General features: G+C 41.5%; 1 protein-coding gene across 1 annotated transcript in view; it reads left to right on the top strand.

Annotated features, from left to right (window-relative positions):
* ATP10A (ATPase phospholipid transporting 10A (putative)) overlaps window positions 1-18,240 on the top strand; it is a 163,988-nt gene extending 145,748 nt beyond the window's left edge. The window contains exons 13-21 of the mRNA XM_084639464.1: window positions 482-666; window positions 2,416-2,737; window positions 3,785-3,861; window positions 6,690-6,815; window positions 10,156-10,356; window positions 12,775-12,855; window positions 12,948-13,052; window positions 13,773-13,960; window positions 14,435-18,240. Of these exons, the coding sequence (XP_084495590.1) occupies window positions 482-666; window positions 2,416-2,737; window positions 3,785-3,861; window positions 6,690-6,815; window positions 10,156-10,356; window positions 12,775-12,855; window positions 12,948-13,052; window positions 13,773-13,960; window positions 14,435-15,149 (2,000 nt within the window). The 3' untranslated portion in view covers window positions 15,150-18,240. The remainder of the gene's footprint in view (window positions 1-481; window positions 667-2,415; window positions 2,738-3,784; window positions 3,862-6,689; window positions 6,816-10,155; window positions 10,357-12,774; window positions 12,856-12,947; window positions 13,053-13,772; window positions 13,961-14,434) is intronic.
* Window positions 18,241-21,558: the final 3,318 nt, after the last annotated feature.

The raw sequence follows: 21,558 nt of genomic DNA, 5'->3' as shown, positions 1-21,558 counted from the left end.
CAGCACCAGCCAGCAAACCAGCAGATGTGCTGTACCCTATGAACAGGTGCTGCAGAAGTAAAACTCCCCCTCATCTCCCAGAGACATTGTGCCTAACTGAGGCACAATCAACCTGATTTTCCTCGAGCTTACACTGGTGTAAATCAGTTAAACTCTGATGAACTCAACAGAATCATATTGGTATAAAATTTTAGGATTTGAACTCTGGATGATGATGTCTGTTGACTGGTTGGTTGTTTACCCCAACCTCATCCTTCCCCTCTCCTCACAGTCCCTCTGCTGCCTGAAAAAAAGCTGAAGTCATTATTGATCATGGTGGTCAGAATTTCATTTACATGTGTTAGGTTAGAGGAGTTATCTGCCAATGAAGGGGACTGGTGGTGTTTCCAAAATCAGATTTTAAGACGAACTCATGATGTATCAGATTGAGTAGCCAAGTATTTATTTGACATTGATTTATTTGCTTCATTCATGTGTTCAGGTGCAACTGGTATTGAAGACCGTTTACAAGATGGTGTCCCAGAAACCATTGCAAACTTACGCAAAGCTGGGCTGCAGATTTGGGTTCTCACTGGAGACAAGCAAGAAACTGCCATTAATATAGCTTATGCATGCAAGCTACTAGATCATGATGAGGAAATCATCACCTTGAATGCTGACTCACTGGTAAACAGATCCTTGTCAGATGGTTAAATGTTAGGTTGAAGTCCAAAGGTGAACTAGTTTTGCTTTGATTTTGGCAGCTGCAGTTAAAAGGTTGATTGCTTTCTTCTTCTTCTTCTTCTTTTATCTTTCTTCTTCCTGTTCAATCTATATTTAGGGGATAGGATTTGTAGGTGGATATTTATTAATTATTTATACTCCCAGATTTTAGTGCCTTATATCATGATACAACTTGAAACTATATACACCACTGCACATCAATGTATATCACAACATAATATGAATGAATGCCTTTCTTTGGTATACATTTTAATGTAGGACATACCAGGGGTTCTCAACCTTTTTCTTTCTGAGGTACTCTTCCCGCACCGCCTCCCCCAACAGGCTATAAAAGCTCCACAGTCCACCTGTGCCACAACAATTGTTTTGCTGCATATAAAAGCCGGTGCCAGCACTAGGGGGTAGCAAGCAGGGAAGTTCCGTGGGGCCCCATGCCACCGGGGGCCCACAAAGCTAAGTTGCTAAGGCTTTGGCTTCAGCCCCGGGTGGCAGGGCTTGGGGCCCCAGGATTCAGCCCCATGTGGTGGGGATTCAGCTTTCTGCCCTGCGCCCCAGCAAGTCTAATGCTGACCCAGCTTGGCGGATCCCCTGAAACTCCTCGCGGCCCCCCAAGGGGCCCTGGACCCCTGGTTGAGAGCCACTAGGACATACCATCGTAAGGTACATGCCAGGATATAGTATTCACTTGTTTCTTATTGGCACCCACTGCAAATACAAAAGCAATCTATTATATGTTTTTGAAGGAGAAAACAATGAACTGCCTGTTGAGAATAATTATTTTCAAGCCAATGGACTGTAATACTAGGTAATTCATACTCTGCTACATAGACTTTTTATTTGATGATAAGGAAAATGTTTGAATTTCAGTGCTCATAGTCATGATGGACTGATAACCCGAGCTATGGTCAGGCATTGCTCAGTTTGTCTTAAATACACAATAGCAAGGGGTTTGCTGATATGGTCAAACATAAAAGGAACCAGGTTGATAGCACCAAAGTAATTTAATGTGGTGATCAAATCAGCTTTCAAATCCAGAATTGGAGGTAGACCAACACTATCCAACTACAATTCTTTTCTAAAGGAAAGAAAAGATAACTTGAGTGTAGCGAGTTAGCTGGTAAATTGATTTCCTGTGATCTCACTTCTTTATTTCTGATCACTTGAAAAATATTTTGCTACAAGACTGGTAGCATTTTATCTTAAATGTTCAGATGTTAGTAATACATTCTATTAATTAAGTTTGGTTAGGATATAGATTTTAAAATAAGTTAAATAACCCTTAATTGGCATTTACAAATACCTGATTAATGATTTGATTAATAAGCATTCTGTGATGCTCATCACCATAGTTAGCTCAGCACGGATTCTCATATCACATGTCAATTCTGCTATTCTGAGGACAAACTAAAAGAAATTAGTGTAAGACAGCACTGCAGGTTGAAAAGTAAACAGAATTGCTTTTAAGCCCTTTATCAATTGCTAGCAGTATCTTTTGCAACAAGAATTAAGTGTTTTTAGATGGAGTAAACAAGGAGGAAAGAATAATAGAAATAAAAATTGTCAAAGTGGAATCAATATTGAAGACTCTATTGTTCTCCATTTCTAAATTTATAACAAGCACAGTAAGTTGATTACATGATCCCACAGCAGCAACTTTCACTAACGCATATTTATTTTTGTATTGTATTTCAGGAGACAAGTGCTGCTTTGCTGGACCACTGTCTGCAGTATATAGAGTCTAAGTTTTCAAACAACACAATAGATGAGACTGCTGGAAAAATGACAGTTGGGTTTGGCCCTCTCTCTCCACCTTCATCTTCAGTGCATTCCAGCTTGGGCCTAGTGATTGATGGAAAGACTCTGGCTTATGCACTGGATAAAACACTAGGAGACAAATTTCTTTCACTAGCCAGGAGATGTCGCTCAGTTCTGTGTTGTCGCTCTACCCCACTGCAAAAAAGCATGGTAGTAAAACTAGTCAGAGATAAACTCAAAGCAATGACCTTGGCAATAGGCAAGTGTCTCCATTTAAATGAGCCTATATTTAATGCATACACCCCTTTGGAATTTCACTTTTCTTCTGGACACTTTAGAAGCCTAAAAGCTTCAATTTTAGTTTGAAAATGCTTCTGAGATCTTAAGAGCATTTATTCCAAACAAAAATAGAGTTTCTAAGGTGGCATCTGGGATTACTTCCTGCAGAAATTGGTCAAATGGAGATGGTCTACTCCACAATGGTGCTTGAATAGAGCAACGTTTTGTAAATTGAGTGAGCTGACACCACTGACCATCACTTTGCAGTATAGATCAGGACAAATCTGTGTTCAGTGTCATTTCAGCTAATCATGATTAAAACCCAAGGCCCTCAATTTTTGATCATGAGTAGGTGACAGTGCTGAACACCAGTTGTCCAGCACTACAGTGGTTGCAAAGTTGGGATTAACGTCATATACGCTAACATAGTTCGTCACAACCATTTTCCATTGTACGGTTGATAGTGGGGACTCTTTGTCAAGTCATCCAGTTCAGAATCCTGCAGCACCCACAAGGTTCCCGCACTTTAAATTGAGAAAGCTCTGCTTATTCCTCACACAACCCTCCTTTCCCCACTCTGAGTCTAATGTCACAGAGTTTATCTCATTATGTCTAGCCTCATGCCCAATTTTATGGTCCCTTAATATTCCAGTCAGTTAGTTTGCGGCAGGAATGTTTTCAGGAGTTTGTTTCCCTGCTGCACATGGACTTCTGAGTACCCATGCAACAAAGACATGACCTCTGTGTTCCAGGTCCCATTAAAGAGACCCACTCATACAGAAGTACTCAGTTTATGTTTCCTTGGCATGGTATAGCAAAAACCTAGATAGACAGACGTCAAGGGCTTGGTGGTCCCTTCTAAGGCTTTGAAACTGTAGTTCCATGAAGTACAGGTGTTTCAAACCAGATCCCTATGCCATCCTTGCTCACTGATGCTCTACAGTCACCTATTTTTTCCTTTGTTTTTCTGACATTAATCATCTCTGTTTTATTAATATCAAACCATGTTGCATCCTATTGTTACTAGGTGATGGAGCTAACGATGTCAGTATGATCCAGGTGGCAGACGTAGGTGTGGGGATCTCTGGTCCTGAGGGCATGCAGGTAATGCGGGTTGTTTATTGAAAAGTTTCCCCAGGAAAAAGTTGGACTGAATGTTTTCCGTATGTCTGCTTGCATCTTGCCTCCCAGTCAACGAGAGCAAGTTACCTCTTGACAGGCAGCAAAAGTAAATGAGCAAGTTGCAAGCTGCCCTGAGGTGTACCAGTTGGGATTTGTAAAAATCACTTATGCTTGAGTTCGAGCATATGTTTCTTATCCAATCTGTGGTGAGCTTACACATTTTACATTCACCTCATAAAACTCAAATTACAAGAGGTCTTTTGGCACATTTACTTTTTAACGAAATCAGGTATTAATTTTAAAAAACCCTCAGCTATGTCCTATTTCTATAATAAATAAAGATTAAATTGACTTCCCCTCCTTGCATTTTCTTCCTCTGTCTTTTATTCTTCATATGTCCTGCACTGGTCCTGTAAAATTATCCTGTGGTGTGGTTGGACAAATCTATTTACCTAATGCAGCTAAGATAGGTGTCACTGAAGTGTATAAGCCTCAGAAGGCTGCATATGCCACTTGTGCTCCAAGCCAACCTATTCAGACAATACACCTGAGTAGTGCACAAGGCCTGCTCTCCTCTCCCTGCTGGGACATGCAGGTGGGATATGAGTTTTACTCTACAGCCCTTGGAATGTGAGTAGCTGCAGTGACAATTAAGGGACTGCTCGTTTGGGAGGGGAGGGGCGCCTGACCCACCCCTGATTGTCATGCAGTCCATGTAAAACCTTTTCCATGTTGGTCTGTCAATCAACTGGGAAGAAGCTGCCCCTGCTGAGATTGTTTGGGAATTCACTCAGTATGCTCGTGTCTCTGTCCATCATTCCCGACAGCCTGATTGCTATATATGGCAGGGCAGTAAAAGATGAAAGCTTGGGCTAAGACTGAAATAGGTTTTTTTTTAACAGGGCTTTCTTCTGTAAGCCGGATCAGAGTAAGGAGTAAACTCAGAAGATGCTGAGCCTGGGCGCCTCACACAGCCTCTGCAGGCTTTACAAGCATGGGAGGACATTTGGGTTGAATAGAGCCTAAGCAGCATGGAATCCTGAGCAGGCTGTTGTAGGAGGGCCCATTCCAAGGCCTACTGAAGTCAGTGGGAGTCTTTCCATTGACTTCATTGTACTTTGAATCGGCTCCTAGCATCTCTGTGTGAACTCAAACCCCTGATTTCTCATGAACATCATTTTAGTTCCCAGATATAATACTCCACATCTCTCGCTCTCTCTGTCTCTCCTTTTTCCTCCTTCCAATTCCTCTTTTCAGTTGATCTAGTAATTCTGAGACAGCTGGTCTTTCAGTGTCCCTAGCCATTTCAGTGCATTCTGCTCTGAAAGTTTGTCATTTTGTTTGTTATTCCATTAAACCACCTAGATTATTTCTCTTTTTATGTTTATTTTGTATTGAATGTTCACACGTAGTGGGAAGGCTTATGGATCCCCTGCCTTTGATCCCAGGCTTCCATAGGAAATCATGCATGGCTTTGTACAATAAGCAGCTGTCAAAATTGTATACATGCAGGTGCTTCAAAGGAGTCAAGCATCGGGATCTCTCATACAGCAAACTGACTGATTTATTTTTCTTTCACATCCTATGGAAGGAGCAGCATGGAGCACGAACCATGCTTTCCTATGCAAAACCTGGGGGGAGGGGGGCGGATGGAGGAGAACGAAAACATCAAATCCGAGCTGATATTTTGGGATAAAATAAACATGTAAGTGTAATTGGATAAAATTATCTTTCCATTCCTCCCTGCATACCAAAAATAGACCTTTAAAAACTTTTAAAATGTGGTTTGGAATAATTTGGTGGAAACATAAAATAAAGAAAAGTAAACAATTTAACCTCATGATTCCATAATGGAATTAGAAAATGGGTAGGGGAGAAGGAAACAGATGAATAAGACAATAAACAAAATGTAAATTTAAAAAGCAATACAACTGTTGGTGGAATCTGTGGCCAACTCAACGGCCTGGCAGGATCTAACGCAACTGATATACTGCTCCGTTCATGATGAGATCTTAAATCCTGATCGTACTTTACCTTGAAATTTAGCCAGTCAAAAGTAGCTATGCTATAGAGAGAAATGGTGGTATTCATACCATAGATGTGATTTGGCAGGTTCTAAAACTTCAGGGGAACCTCTTCTGTAATGATCTCTCACAATTTTGGGAACTTGCATATAGTTAAAACAAATTTCCTCTGAATACTGAGATCTCAGGGGAATGTGGGTGGGCAAACATTTGCAATTCCAGATCATGATAATTAATTAAAACAAATTATTTGGGTGTTTTGCTTTTTTAACTCCACTAATTGTAATGTAGCATATTATTATCTCACTCATTTAAATCCCTCCTGAAAACTCCCTTCTTCTGCACAAAATAATGCTGTCTTCTTTGTAGTTCTTAAAAAGAGAAATGCTCACAGCCATCATCTATGAGCATCTGTACAATCACACGACTATAACCCTTGGTCCTTCCTCACCCCACTTCCTTCCTACGGTTTGTCACTCATGTCACCCTCTGTAGTAGTGGAGATAGTAATCTTCTAGGAGCAAGCACATTGTCCTTTTGTGTGTTCTCTGAAGCACCTGGTTTGCTTTTGGACACTGTAAAATTATAACTATTTGTGAAAGCATTGAGGACACAATGGGCCAGTCTCTTCTTTCACTTAGACCAGGGTGGAACTAATCCAACTCCATTGGACTTTAATGGAGTTACTCTGGCTGTTTGTGGATGTTGGCAGGATACTCCAGCGCACCGTCTGTGTGTCTTAGGTGACACTCTACAATAGTGATTTCAACTCTTCTTTCATTGAAGGCAGTGATGGCGAGTGACTTTGCAGTCCCAAGGTTTCGGCATTTGGAAAAGCTCTTGCTTGTTCACGGGCACTGGTGTTATTCCCGGATCGCCAATATGGTGCTGTATTTCTTCTACAAAAATGCAGTAAGTGTTTGACTTGACAGTTTTGTGGCTCCTCATGTTTCCAGGGTTTATTTTGTGTGAGCATGAGGTCAGCCTTCAAATGGTTTATAAATAAGCTTCAAACAAGCTTGTAGAGTTGAAAGACAGCTGGCTGCCATTCACAGGAATAGCAGGCCCCACTATGTGACAGCGACAGTGTGCTGCAGAATGTGAAAATTAGGTAACATGAATAAGACGTGCTGCTTAACAAAAGTTTCTTTATCAAGCAGTACCTTTTGCAAAAATTTTGCTGGCTAGATATAGGAGCCTTTAATGCCAAGTCCACCCTGTGCTGGTCTGAAGTAGTAGGTGTGTTTTCTCTTCCTAATCCTGTTTTATAATTGTTTGTGCAAATTGTAAATTGACCCCAGTGATCTAAGCTAATTTGGGCCGTCTATCAGCCAAGCATATCGGAAGTGTTTTGGTTTTCCCCTATGTCCTTCAGCCAAATAAATACACCATGAAAGGAGCACATTGCAATACATATCGAAGTATGGGCCTGAATCTCCTCCCAGTTACACTAGTGCCAATAATGAATAACTCCATTACTAGGTACTGGGCTATTAGAAACCCAGCTCCTCAGCCCTGCCTGAGACCCTTTGCATCACTCACACAATACTCGAAGAGGCAGCTGAGGCTTCCTTCAGCACGGAAGAATCATTGACGGGCATGAAGGTATTGTGGATGTGCATCGCCTGCTCACTCTGTTGAGAGTAGGGATCATGAAAGAGTGGGATGGGGTACGGCCAGGCCAGACACAGCACTCCTGATGCTCCAGGACATAATGGAAGGGAGAATATAGCTTCATGTGTGTAATTGAGAGAGCAAGTAGCACCTGGTCTAATTAAGGTTGATTTCCAACTTCTGTATAATCCCTGCTCGTAATTTTCTTTTGGTCTAAAGATTCCATGCCAGGTGTCAGTCCAAGGGTAACTTTTAATTGTTTTGGGACAAGACTGTATTTTTGCTCAACTTGCTGACGAGAATAGGAACACCATGCATGCTAGGTAAATAATAAAAATAATCATTGGTTGAACTGGATCTTTGAGTTAACATGGACACGATAAAATCTGCGAAGCATGTTCTGATCAGGAAGGTTATACTTACATGCTTTCAAAAACTAATCAAAGTAAACACTTCCAAATTCTGAAGTTCCAAAGATCTCACCAAGCCTTAAAAAGCAAGCTAAATTTGAATAGTTGACCTACGCTAGTGCTCCCACCATTGCTACCATTGGTGGAGTGGCACCTGTGGTAATGCAATGGCAGGAAACTTACCAGCATTTTTTGGTAAGGTGACAAAATGCTAGTGTACACAGGCTCTTCTAGGCTTAATCCTGAGATGTGTTGAGCCTCTGCACCTTCCTATCTATGTATTTCTATTGTGCCCATCACCATGGTAATACTTAACCTCATCAATGAAGTGGAATATTATACTTTCAGAGACATGTACTCAGAGCGATTTTATTTTTAAATCAAAACACTCTCAAGAAATATATGTAAGTACATTCCAATGATCAGCATGCAAGGATTCAATTTATACATTTGCATTTTTGTTCAATCCTTGTAAAATCTTACATTCCTCTACACCTCCCACCCCAATTACAAGTGTTATTTTTCATGCTGTATTCAGTAAGACATCCAACTGCAGACATTTTCTGAAGCTGTTGCCCCCAGGCTTGAATGAAACTTGAGAATCTGTGTTTGTGGTTGCTCTGCTTCTGCTGCCTTCAGAGCCTGTAAGAGCAATCCTAGTTGCTACCGACCCTGAAACCACAGTGGGAAATCCAATTTCTAGACCTGAATGTGTCAGACATATACTGGCTTCCCTCAGGGGAGGAGAATTCTAACTTCCTCTAAGATGCAAGTACCGCATTCATTCACAGGGAGACCACTCTTGATGAATTGTCCACAGGGAATCAAGATAACTGTGCTGCATACATTCTGCTAGATCTCTATCTCCTCAGGTTTTTACATTTGCTTGTATTGTGCCAATTTCCATTCAGCAGTAGAACCTATCTAGCTCATAGTTTAAGCCCCAGATTGCTGCAGAAACCACGCTGCAGGATTTAAAAAGGTGCAGCAGGGTAGGTCCTAGCTGGTCATATGGCTGCTTGGGGCAGCATATAAAAGGAAGAGAAAGCTGGGTCAAACGGGAGCTAAGGGAGAGGGCACATCCTCTCCCCTCCTAGCTAGTTAAAGCAGGGAAAGCCTTTGAGGAATTACAGCCAAGTAGTTTCAGATGATTTGCTTTTAATTTTTGTGATTGTTTGGTGGATAATCAACAAATCTGGAGAACAGGACCGTAAGCAGGACCGAGGCTTGGAGCTTTATTTCATATGGATTTATGTTTGTTCCTTATGTTTGTTAGTGGGTTTGTTTTCTCATTACAGTCTTGAAAAGAGCCTTTGTGAGCTAGCTAAGTCTCCAGAAAATTCTCAAACCAACACAAGATATTGAAATAGAAACATGATCCTTTTTACAACAGTAATAAACAACACAATGAGATCTACATTCATGAAATATACGTGGAACTCCACACAAAAATGGTGTCATTACTCATTTATGTTTAGCCGCATTTTGTATTTGAGAGTTATAATTGGATTGAAAATTAATTTCATATGAGGCAAAGCCCCAATCATATCTAAGACCACAAGCCTGTTAAGACTTATACACATGCTTAACTTTAAGCATGAGTAGTGGGAATGGGAATAATAAATAATAGAAGGTCAGGTGTCCTCAGTGGGGTCTACTCATTACTTTAGGTTAAGCCCTTGTGCAAGTGTTTGCAAAATCAAAGTCAACATGATTTCACAGAGCCATGGAGAGATGATGTACTGAGATGTACTGGGGGGAGGAATAGCTCAGTGGTTTGAGCATTGGCCTGATAAACCCAGGGTTGTGAGTTCAATCCTTGAGGGGGCCATTTAGGGATCTGGGGCAAAAATTGGGGATTGGTCCTGCTTCAAGCAGGGGGTTGGACTAGTTGACCTTCTGAGGTCCCTTCCAACCCTAACCTTCTATGAATTGTTGAAATCATGGTGGAATTCCTCAAGGGCTTCTTTTTTTGGCAGGGGGAGGGATAGCTCAGTGGTTTGAGCATTGGCCTGATAAACCCAGGGTTGTGAGTTCAATCCTTGAGGGGGCCATTTAGGGATCTAGGGCAAAAATTGGGGATTGGTCCTGCTTTGAGCAGGGGGTTGGACTAGATGACCTCCTGAGGTCCCTTCCAACCCTGATAGTCTATGATTTACACTGTTTTTTCCCTACTTGTTTTAAATTCCAGACTGATTATGCTTTATGTCCTGCTGTTTTGATTGCAGATGTTTGTGGCCCTTCTCTTCTGGTACCAGTTCTATTGTGGGTTCTCTGGCTCTTCAATGATTGATCAGTGGTACCTGATCTTCTTTAATTTATTATTCTCTTCTCTTCCACAACTGATCACTGGGGTGCTGGATAAGGATATACCAGCTGAAGTGCTAATTGGTGTACCTCACCTCTACAAAAGTGGCCAGAAAATGGAGGTAAAAGCTTTGCCTTTCAGAAGATTTTTTCTGATGGTCATGAATTTTAATGAAAACCAAGCTTGGCGGCAAAGGACACATGCACCAAATAAAGCTAAAGAATAGGAGTCTGAGAAACTGTTTTTCTTTCTTGTTAGCATTTCTAGGTGTATGTCTACACTGGGATAAAAGACCCACAGCTGGCCACGAGGAGGGAGGGCCTCAAAGCCTGGTGTCCAGTCCAAGCCCAAACATCTACACTGCAATTTTATAGCCTTCAGCCAGAGCCCCAGAAGCCCCAGTCAGCTGACCTGGGCTCTGAGACTCAGTGTTCTCATTGCAGCATAGACATACCATATAATAATCCTAACCAAAATATCTAAATGCCAGAAACGAAATATGCCAGAAAAAAGCCTTTTTGTAAACAGTATCTTAAAATATATGGATTTATGTTTGTTGGTGGGTTTGTTTTTCTCCCCAATTTATACTGAGCACCTACCCTTTGAGGAATTAGCGGCTGTTACAAATTTCAAATATAAACACAAAATAAGACATTTTATATATTGTGTAATAGAGTAAAATGGACTATTCCTACCATCACATCATGCTGTTTACCCACCAAAACCAAGAACTTGTTCAGTCCCCACCCTTCCACAAGGGGGGGAAGGATGAACCTGGAAGTGTGCCCAGAGGGTTAACAAATCTGGGATCTGGTGGCCCAAGTGGTGAAGTGAGTTACAGAGTCAAAAACCCTTTATGGCAAACAAGTTGTCTGCAGCCCATTTCTGTGTAAACTGCAAGGAAAGGGGCAGAAGGCCATCAAGCTAGACCATTTCTGCTGATTGCAACTGCAGTTTTATCATGAGGGGGGAAGGGTGGCTTCTCAGGTTAGCAAAACCTGAGATGTCTTCTTGATCAGAGGCCTTACAACAGGTTCCTCAAAGACAACTTGGCCTCTGAAGGGAGTCATTGACTCTCTCAACCAACAGTGCACCCAGTACTTGGTGCATTACATTTCTAGTAATATTGCTAGGTGCTATACTTGAAAGAAGAGGTGGAGAATTTCAGAGCTGCTCATTTTCGGTGTGTTTGTCTTGATCCTCTTTTTTTTATCGGCTGTTGTTTCTGGGCTTTATATTTCCATCCTTTGGCCTGCTGCTCAAAACATTGCAATTAAAGTTCCACAAAATAAATGCCCCTATTTACTTCCCTACTAAAAGATGACAAAAATAGTTAGGTTATGATTTAGTTTAAGCTAATTTTGAGGTTTTATTTGGTTTTCTTAATTGACAAACCAGTGTAAAAGATGGATTAGTTTGGCAAAACAGTCAGCAGATTGACAAGAGAAATATTTCATGTTCACAGTAGAATTCTTTCTCAAAGCTGAGTCCATTGTCCATTCTGAGGTTCTTTGAATGCTATTGAATACCTGTCTAAAAAGACTTACAAATAACATTTTGCTAAACTATTCCTGCTTGTAGGTAGCCAGTAATATCCTCACTCTTCTCTTTGGAAAAGATTTTAATTGAATCTGTCTACATGTTGTTTAATTAGACCAAAGAACACAAGAGTTTTACGGGAGTCTCATTTCTAGGCTTAGGAAACTGTGAGCTAGAGGAAAAAGAAGGAAAAAGGAGCTTAATGAATTCATTAAACAAAATTATCACAGGAAATGTAAACCCGCTATAAGAACATTAGTAAAATAAATGAGCATTTTGCAGATCTGATATTTACAAAATGATTTCCTCTATACCCAGTTGGTCTGTATGATAATTCATGTGAATGTAAAAAATGGTTAAATTGTTTATACTAATGTGTTAGTAAAATTCAGTACTGTTTCTTAAGGAGTGATTATATTGCTGTGTAAATATACATTTAATATTGTTGTGGATTTTCCTTTCAATGTAAGCTGTATACTTTCATATTTAATCTTTCTTGAATACATAGTCTTTCATTTTATATGTAGAACACTTAGGGCCAGATTTTTAAATGTGTTTAGGTGCCTAACTCCTCACTGAAATCAGGCACCAAAATACATTTTAAAATCTGGCCCTTAAACCCCAGTCCTGCAAAGATGTAAGCATCTGTTGAAGTTTGAATAACACAAGTATGTAACTCCACTGAAGTCAATGGGACTAATTATAATGGATAAAATTAGGCACATATGCAAGTCAGTGGTGGATCAGGCGCTTAGTTCTAAATTATATCCTCTTGTGGAAAAACTCACCGAAGAAGATGCTTTAGAGGCAGAAATTCAGGTCATGGAAATCCCGACTAATCACTCCATCAGGAGGGTGGGGTTTGTTGGCCTGGGAAGGGAAAAGAGTGATGAGGTTGTCTGCACAAGCACTGGAAGAAATACATTTCAATTCAGATTTTTGTCTGGTACTAACAAATGGCTTCTTCATTAGACTCTTATTATGTGTTTTTGTGTCACAGGAGTACCAACCACACATGTTTTGGATGAACATGATTGATGCACTCTATCAAAGTCTAGTTTGTTTTTTCATCCCTTTTTTCGTAAGTTATCCATTCAGACATCCGATTTCATGCAATGTGAGGAGCAGATTAGAAAATACAGATTAGAGTAAAGCCCCTTTCCTTCTTTTCAGACTTACTATGACTCAGAGGTGGATCTGTTCTCCTGGGGAACCCCCATCACCACAATAGCTCTTTTTACCATCATATTACATCTGGCTATTGAAACCAAAACTTGGGTAAGTCGTCCACAGGAAAATTATAGAGGAGTCTTCTGGGATATTTTACCTATTTCCTTAGTGTGTCACTCTTTAAAATCAAGAAAAGCGTGTTTTATTCTCTCAGCGCTGTCTGTTTTTATCAAGCATTTCAACCAAACATGAAAATGGTTTGCAACAGCGAGCAGTGAGCAGCTTTGTAATCCTGGGATAACATGATTTTGGCAATTAATTGATCTTTAAATATTCATGGTAAATAGGCCCAACGGCCTGTGATGGGATGGGATCTGAATTACTACAGAAAATTCTTTCCTGGGTATCTGGCTGGTGAATCTTGCCCATATGCTCAGGGTTCAGCTGATCATCATATTTGGGGTCGGGAAGGAATTTTCCTCCAGGGCAGATTGGAAGAGGCCCTAAGGGTTTTTCGCCTTCCTCTGTAGCATGAGGCACGGGTCACTTGCTGGAGGATTCTCTGCACCTTGAAGTCTTTAAACCATGATTTGAGGACTTCAATAGCTCAGACATAGGTGAGAGGTTTATCGCAGGTGTGGGTGGGTGAGATTCTGTGGCCTGCATTGTGCAGGAGGTCAGACTAGATGATCATAATGGTCCCTTCTGACCTTAATATCTATGAATCTATGAATAAGGATTTATGAAATGAGACTGGTGTAAATACATTCTGTGCATGGATTTTGTACCAGAAAATTAAAAGTCAGTTTTTGTTGCTGTTTCTTCTAGACTTTGTTCCACTGGTCATCTTGTATCTTCAGTATCCTTTTATTTTTCATTGTCGCTCTCGTTTATAATGTTTCTTGCCCAATATGTTATCCTCCATCCAATCCCTACTGGACTATGGAAAAATTGATGGGCGAGCCTGTGTTTTACTTGATTTGTATTATATCACCAGTAGTTGCATTACTGCCCAGGTATAGTATCTTCCCCCTGTGTGTGTGTATGTTAGTGGCTTTTATACTTTGTGGTGGAATGGGAGAAAAGGTGAAGGGATGTGCCTGAATATGATTTGGGGGTAAGGGGCTTTTCTAATTTTTTTCTAATTTTTCTTTTTTATTGTCAGCCAGCTGAAGTATATTATTATCTTCATTTGATTCTTTAAGTCTGCTGGTTAGCAGAGTCAAATTACTTGTGTATTACTATTATCTCTGGTGAGTAGTTATTGTAGATCACATATTGTCAGGGTACTCAGAGCTCTTTGGGTAATCTTTTTATTTTAAATGTCAAATCTAAAGAAAATGATTTAACTGTGGTATTTGCCTGTGTAAACTCTCATTCTGTTAAAGTAATTGTTATATTCTGTTCTGTGGACATTTTTCTCTTGATAAAATCTCAAGCAGTTCCTCTTTCTTTGATTTCTTTTCATATGTACATTTTTCCTCCTTCAGATTTCTGTACAGAACCTTTCAGGGGACAGTCTTCCCAACTCAACTTCAGCTTGGACGCCAGTTGAATAGATTACCTCCAGAGACTCGCAACCAGATTCTGAACAGGTTGAATATCAAAAAGGAATCCATTCTCCAGAAACCACCCTGTGCAGAACATTCCCCACAGAATCCTCAGTCAAATGCTAGTGATTGTTTTAAGGCCTGCAACCAAACCCCGCCTTCGCAACCATCTCAGCATGGAAATGACCCAGCTTTCCCATCAAATACAAAGGCAGAACACACAGCAGGATTGAGGGTTACTGCTTCTTCTCCTGGAGCTCTATTATGTGGGGGAAATAAACACTCCTCAGTGGCAAACAGTCAAGAACAATCCCTGGGATTTCATGAAATTAATTACAACACTTCAGAGATGGAGTCAATGTCTGTAGAAGAAATGTTCCCATGGAACACAACAATTGACCAGTCAGGCTTCAGTTTATTGAACTGGATCACATCAACTCCCCTGTTCAGTCGGTTTGGGAGAGTTTTACAACAGTCACCACGTCGTTTACGAAATGAAGTACAGGACAACGTGTCTGTGCTTGGCTCCATATCTTCTTTGCATCAGGACTTCAAAGGCTTAACAGGGAAGTACTCAAACGACTTCCAGGAACAAATTAAAGGGACCCCAACTAATTGCTGTAAAAGTGAAACTCTTGAAACCACCTTCTTATGACATGGGCTTGAGTACATTTATATATTTTCTATTTGCACAAATGTATAGTGAAATTACTCTAATTGTTTCCAGAGATGAAACAGGAAATCAAAAAAATTATTTAAAAAATGTTTAAGTGCTATATATTGAAATAAGAGCTTTAAATATAAAGAAGAAAATACACTTGAATTTTCCAGTTCTCTCTCTTTATTTTTTTCATCTCATTTTATAAGAAAATGCAGGGTTGTTTCTTTTTCAGTTGCTTCTCTTTCATTCTGGCAAGTATTGCAAGCAATGGACCTACCTACTTTGTCCAAATGGTCTGGATTTCAGGAGAAATTATAGACATGATTATAGTTGGGTTAGCAATCATGGAGGGGGGAAACATGATAGTAGCACTATATCCCAGCAGTTTGGATAATTTGTCATCTGATTTAAAATAAAAAAATCTCTGTGAGGTCTGACAATCAAGTTTTTAAGGGGAAAACTGCTGGGCAGGTCTCTGAAAATATCCTACCTCTTTGTAAATATTAACAGTATCTCACTACTGTATAAATACATCTTATAAATGTCACCATATTTTGGTATCGCCTCAGTAGCATTTTATTTCTCATGATAAAACAATAAATAAATGACCATCCATAATACAAAGTGGTTGCCCAGCCTGACATTAATAAGAGTTCAGTCCGTCACTTGCAGTCAGTAAAAATAGTTTGCATTTGGCAGGTCAGTCTATTCCTTTTTAAAAGAAAAACTGCTTTTGCTTTGTAAAGAGGTGTTATGGGGGAAAGTGACTGTATGCTGTATGTGCAGTATGGTATAAGTCAGTGGGAACTGAGAGCACACTCAGCATTGAAATGCCACAGGACTTGTTGAAGAATGTAGGTCCAGTTTGATAAAGAATACATGGAGAGCCCTTTGTTATAGATTACAACCTCTTTCACTTCTAGTTCAGTGACTTGAAGCCCAAGTCATTAGTGACCATCTTTACCTTGGGAGGCTGTTTTGGGTTTGTGTACATAATCACATAGCGTGTGCCATCTCCACACACGAACTAACACAGGATATAGTTGTCACTTATTGTCTTTGCAGCCTGAGTTTTCAGAACATCCCATTTTTGTTTACTATTGGTTGTGTAAGCTCAGAACTTGCACACCTCGTTCTCTGTCTGTTGACAGGAAATCCCCAGCCATATTGGCTCCCATGGAGTCCCTCAATCTTAAGCCCCAATATTTGCCATACATTGGTTTCTAAGTCTCTTTGGGTATTTTTAAAAGGGTTTCCATGTTGGCCTCTTCCCACGAACACAGACAGAATTGGTCATATCAGAATGTGAAACTTGAACAAAGGGAAGAAGTAAAAGCAATATAAATAAAGGGTTACTATCAGCCTTCATTTGTGTTGCCCTGATAAAATGTGACACACAATTATACAGCCAAACTACATTTTGGAATGAGAATATTTCTATCTTCATTATGAAGTAAATATTGAATGTGCTAAATGTATCCACAGGTCTCACATATTCTAGCTTTTCATTAAACATGAGGTTGACTTGGGGAAGGACTTATGACTTAAGCAGGGCTTTATCATTTTTTCCTCACCTCGAAAAAGAATGTGTTAGGTCTAAAACAGAGGAAATCTCTCTTTTTAATAGACTCTTGGTGGCTGAAAGTGTTGTAATGCTTCTACATTCTGTATGGTTACCTTAGGAATCAGGCAGTAGATTTCTACACATGCTCAGATCACGAAATGCAGCCCATAGAATCCTGTTGAGAGGATTCATTTGTCCACTTGACCTTGCAGACATTTAACATAGACTATGCAGCATGTGCCAGCCCAAAGAACTCTCCTAGGTGGAGCTACAATCTCTTTTTTAATGGCAAAGGAAGTAATGGCTCAACTTTTTAAAGCAATAACAGTGTGAAAATATTTCCATCTGGTAGAAACATTTCCTCGCTTGTAAAACAGGATGTCAGGGTGAAATCCACTCCACCCACATAAAGCCAGACACCAAGTGGGTGGAGTTCGGAAAAGCTGGGGCCATCACATCCACTCCCTGGCCCAACAATATCTGTGACCAGGGCAGGAGGCTGCTGTGTATGGCCCTTGTGGCTGCTATTGCAGCACAGCTCCAGATGCCCCAAGGCAGGATCCATGGAAATGCAGATCCTGTGGCCCTTCCGCTTCTCTCCCTATCGTTGTTACTGCATTGTAATAGCATTTAGAGGCACCAACCGAAACTGGAGCCCTATTGTGCTAGGCACTGTAGAAACAGATACTGGCAACCTGTACATTGATTTTAAATAACTACATATAAGTACAGTAATATTAACAAAAAACTCTAACATCTTAGTGCCTCAATTTCAGATGTTATATTTCTGGCAAATATTTACTATGAGGCAAAACCTGGCATACAAAATCTTGAAATGGAAGCAAAATTGTACACCAGTATTATTTACTTGGTTCAGCTGTATTTAACTTGTATTTATGTGCCAAGATCATAATGCCTCTATTTTTGATGCAGATGTAAAACCAAGACCCTGGCCACTGGTGACTATTGATGGACCTCTGGTCCTTTTCACAAGTTCAGAGGTGATATGGTTGATCTGCGAACCCTGGCCCAATTCGGATTACATTCCACATCGATTTAAGGGCTTTGTTCAGGAAAATAGCTGATTCCTGATGGCTGCTAGGGAATGAAAGCTCCTCAGGCCTCCCTAGTTACGCAGCTCCCGAGGCTTCAAGGGGCAACTGTCCCATCCACCTAATATAACATTATGAGTTGGATGGTGAGAAGGCTCAACATCTTACAGGATTGGGTTTTACATGACCACTCAAGATGGCATTCTTTCCACAACTGATGTCCCAGACTCCACTCACTCGGTTATGATGTTGTGCCACTTTGTCACTTCCTGTCCGAAGCAGCTGTGTTGTGCTTCACTAAGCTCACTCCATTCTCTCACTGTCTGAATTTTGGTTGTGGGTTAAGTGATCATTATCAACAGACAGATAGTCTGTGTGAAACGTTTTGAGATCTTTATTGATGAAAGGTGCTATATCAAAATATTTTGTACTTACTGGTATATTGTTTATATTGCAATACGTGGATATGTTAAAGTATGGTTAAAATAAATTCCATCAAACCTGGATGTCACTTCATTTAGTGGTTTAGTCATCTGGGAATTGCATTTTCTGCCCTAGTCCTGGAATCCATATTAAAAAACCCAAACCAAATAAAACATCTTTTGCCACAGCTATTTCTCAGTTCAAATTGTACAGCCCCTGAGGCATTATTCTGCCTCCAATTAAATTTGGAAGAGTACTTTGTATCCTGACACATGTAGGAGTTCTGGGAAACATTGGTGGCGTAGTAGGCCAGACAGTCCAGATAAATATGTACGGTAGTGGAATAGTAGCAAATACTCACATCCACCCCCCCAAGCTTCAGAGCCTGAGCTCTAGTTCAAATCTGTCAGACCGGATTGGGAGGTTCACTTCCATCTGCTCCAAAATGCTGTGTAGACATACCCTCTCTTCCATTACTAATCACTAAACAATCTGGCTCCTCAAACATCATGGAAGGGTCTAATTTTACTCCCATACTTTCCACTAACAATCCTTTATACTAAACATCTATGTAGGTGGCTGCACTGTCTGCAGTTTAAGACACTACTGTAAATGTGCTGTGCTGGCTATTGGCTGCCTTAGACATGCCACGCTAAGAAATTGCTGCAGAGGGGATTTTGGATACTTAATTAGTGAAAAGAATTCCAACAACTGATAGTGCTTATGTGTGAAACTAATTAAGATTTCTTAATGAATAAGCCATTTAACAGTTCCAGCCTGTGTGTCTTCAATTAAAAAATAAAATTGGAATTACAGCAAAATAGCCTTTTTGGTAACATAAGAGGTACATGCAGGGCCAACTTTTCAAATGTCCTCTAATTTTGGATGCCCAGCTTTAGATGCATAGGGGCCTGTTTTTCAGGTGTGCTGAGCACCTAAGGCCCCGTTGAAATTTAGTTGGAGCAGAATTGATTTCAGATGGAGTTCCAGGCCTCAGCACCAGGGCCGGCTCTACCGTTTTTGCCGCCCCAAGCAGTGAAAAAACCTGTCGCCGCCGAATTGCTGCCGCGGCCGGCAGAAGAGAGAGCAGCTGCTGCCGAATTGCTGCCGCAGCCGGCAGAACAGAGGAGCTGCCGCCGAATTGCTGCCTTTCTGACTGCCACCCCAAGCACCTGCTTGGAACGCTGGGGCCTGGAGCCAGCCCTGCTCAGCACACCTGAGAATCAAGCCCCAGGTGTCTGAAACTGGCAACACAAGAACCGAGCAACCCAAAATTAGTGGCCACTTTTGAAAATGTGGGCCAGGTTCCAAGGGTCGTAAGTTACATTGAAAGCAGAACCCATTAAGAGACTAAATTCTGGGGCATATGTTGATCTTTTGGCCTTATCTCCAACATGAACAGTGCCTTCCAAGTGGTTTTAGGGGTGTTTGCTCTGTCCAGTAATTTCCCTTTGACATTTAAGGTGCACCACCACATATCGCCATCCATGAGAAGGTTTAGCATATTGTACCAGGGAAGGTAAAGGCGGCAAATTCTTGAAGTTTATTTTGCCACTGTGACAATTCTTATGAGGCCAAATTTTAAGGTGATAAATTGGGATGTGTATAAATGTCAAGTATCCTCAGATTATCTGTTTGAGAGTAATCTGTCAGACTGCCAGGAGTTACATCAAAAGACGCTGCTGAGGGAGAAACCCACAGGAAACAGAGCTATAGCAAAGATAAGGCTCCTTGAGGAGAAATGGCAGGGATCCATTCAGGTGAGACTAGATTACTCTTCCCAAGGCTAAAGCCTGGGATCAAAGGAGATCCAAAAGATCAAGGACCTACAAAAGGGAAATTGTTTGGGTGAGCTGAGAGGGTATGTCATGTCTACACTGCAATTAGACACCTGCCTCTGGCCCATGCCAGCTGACTGGAGTGCATCGGGCTCAGACTGTGGGACTGTTTCATTGCAGTGTAGATATTCCAGCGTGGGCTGGAGCCTGGGCTCTGGGACCCTCCCACCTTGCAGTGTCCTAAAGCCTGGGCTCCAGCCTGAGCCCGGACATCTACACACCAGTTAAACAGCCCCGCAGCCCGAGTCCCACAAGCCTGAGTCAGCTGGCATGGGCCAGGTGTGGGTTTTTAATCACAGTGTAGACATACCCAGAGAGGCTGGCCAGGCTATGTCAGTAAAAAGGCTCACAGTCTGACTGAGACAGAGCCCTGGGGCGTGCTGCTGCACTGCAAGCTGTTTCTCCCTGCCCGCGGTGGAGTTCCACGGGCTGAGGGGAGCTTACCAATGTGAGGAGGCGTTTATTGTTTTACCCTTTGCTCTCTCTGCTTGGGACTTTTGAGACATGAATAAATCCCGCTTGGTTTTAAAGAGGTTTGTTTCTGTCTCACTGCAACTACCTGCTGTCACAGGTTCCTGCAGAACAAATGGCTCGCAGCTGCAGATGCTTTTGTACTCGCTGAAGCAGTCATAGTCCGTACCCAGGAGGCTGTAACCTAGGTCGTGGTCAAGAGTGGGCCTAGGTTGACCCAGAAGAGGCAAAGGCCTGAAGGGGTGCACCTGTGGGTGTGCTCGGTGAGACTCCGAGAAGGGACAGCTACGCAGCTAGCCCAGTAACTGTGACACATTGGGTTTGCTTGCAATAAAACTGAGTGAATACCTAAGAACTTGGCCTGATAGGAGTTTTGCCTGAACTGAGCAAAGACTTCAGACTGCAGTCCCACATCAGTCATGTCTTTATTACAGTTTATAAAATGTCAGAATCAAAACAATCCTTTAGAGTGTACGATAATTAAAACAACAATTAAAGAGCTGGTGCCGTACAGACAAAAGGCACTAAGGCCTGAATGTCCAAAAAGGAGTGGGGTGCCCAAGTCCCTTGTTTAGGCACCTAAGTCCCATTGAGATGCCCAGAACTCCTGTGAGCTCACTTGGCAGAAGTTGTACCTCTGGGCATGCACACTGCTGCCTCCCTGTGGGAAACGGGGCACTTCGCTCCCATCTCAGCCCCAGAGTGATTCACAAACCTGGGGAAGTTAGATGTTCAGCCATCTAACACACTTGAGGGGGCCAATCTGGTAGGTGTGCTCAGAGCCCAGCTATCAGATCAGGCCCCCTCAGTCAAGCTCACACAAAACAGCGCAGCGGGGGGAGGACCTCCCTCACAACTTTTAGCCCAGCACTTAGGGCACTGGGTTGTGTGGGATCCCCAATTCGAGTTCCCCCTCTACCTGGTGGGGGAAGGGATTTCAACAGGGCTCTGCCACCTCTCCTGCGCGTATTCTAAGTAGGGGAACCATACATCCTGTTTTGGCCTGGACAGTCCCTTTTTTTAAGTCCTGTGCTTGCTATCCCAACTTTTTTGGC

This window comes from Lepidochelys olivacea, assembly GCF_965140295.1.
Source record: "Lepidochelys olivacea isolate rLepOli2 genome assembly, chromosome: 1".
NCBI lineage: Eukaryota > Metazoa > Chordata > Testudines > Cheloniidae > Lepidochelys > Lepidochelys olivacea.
Note: the sequence above shows the minus strand (reverse complement) of the source record. Positions and strands in the feature narration are given on the sequence as shown.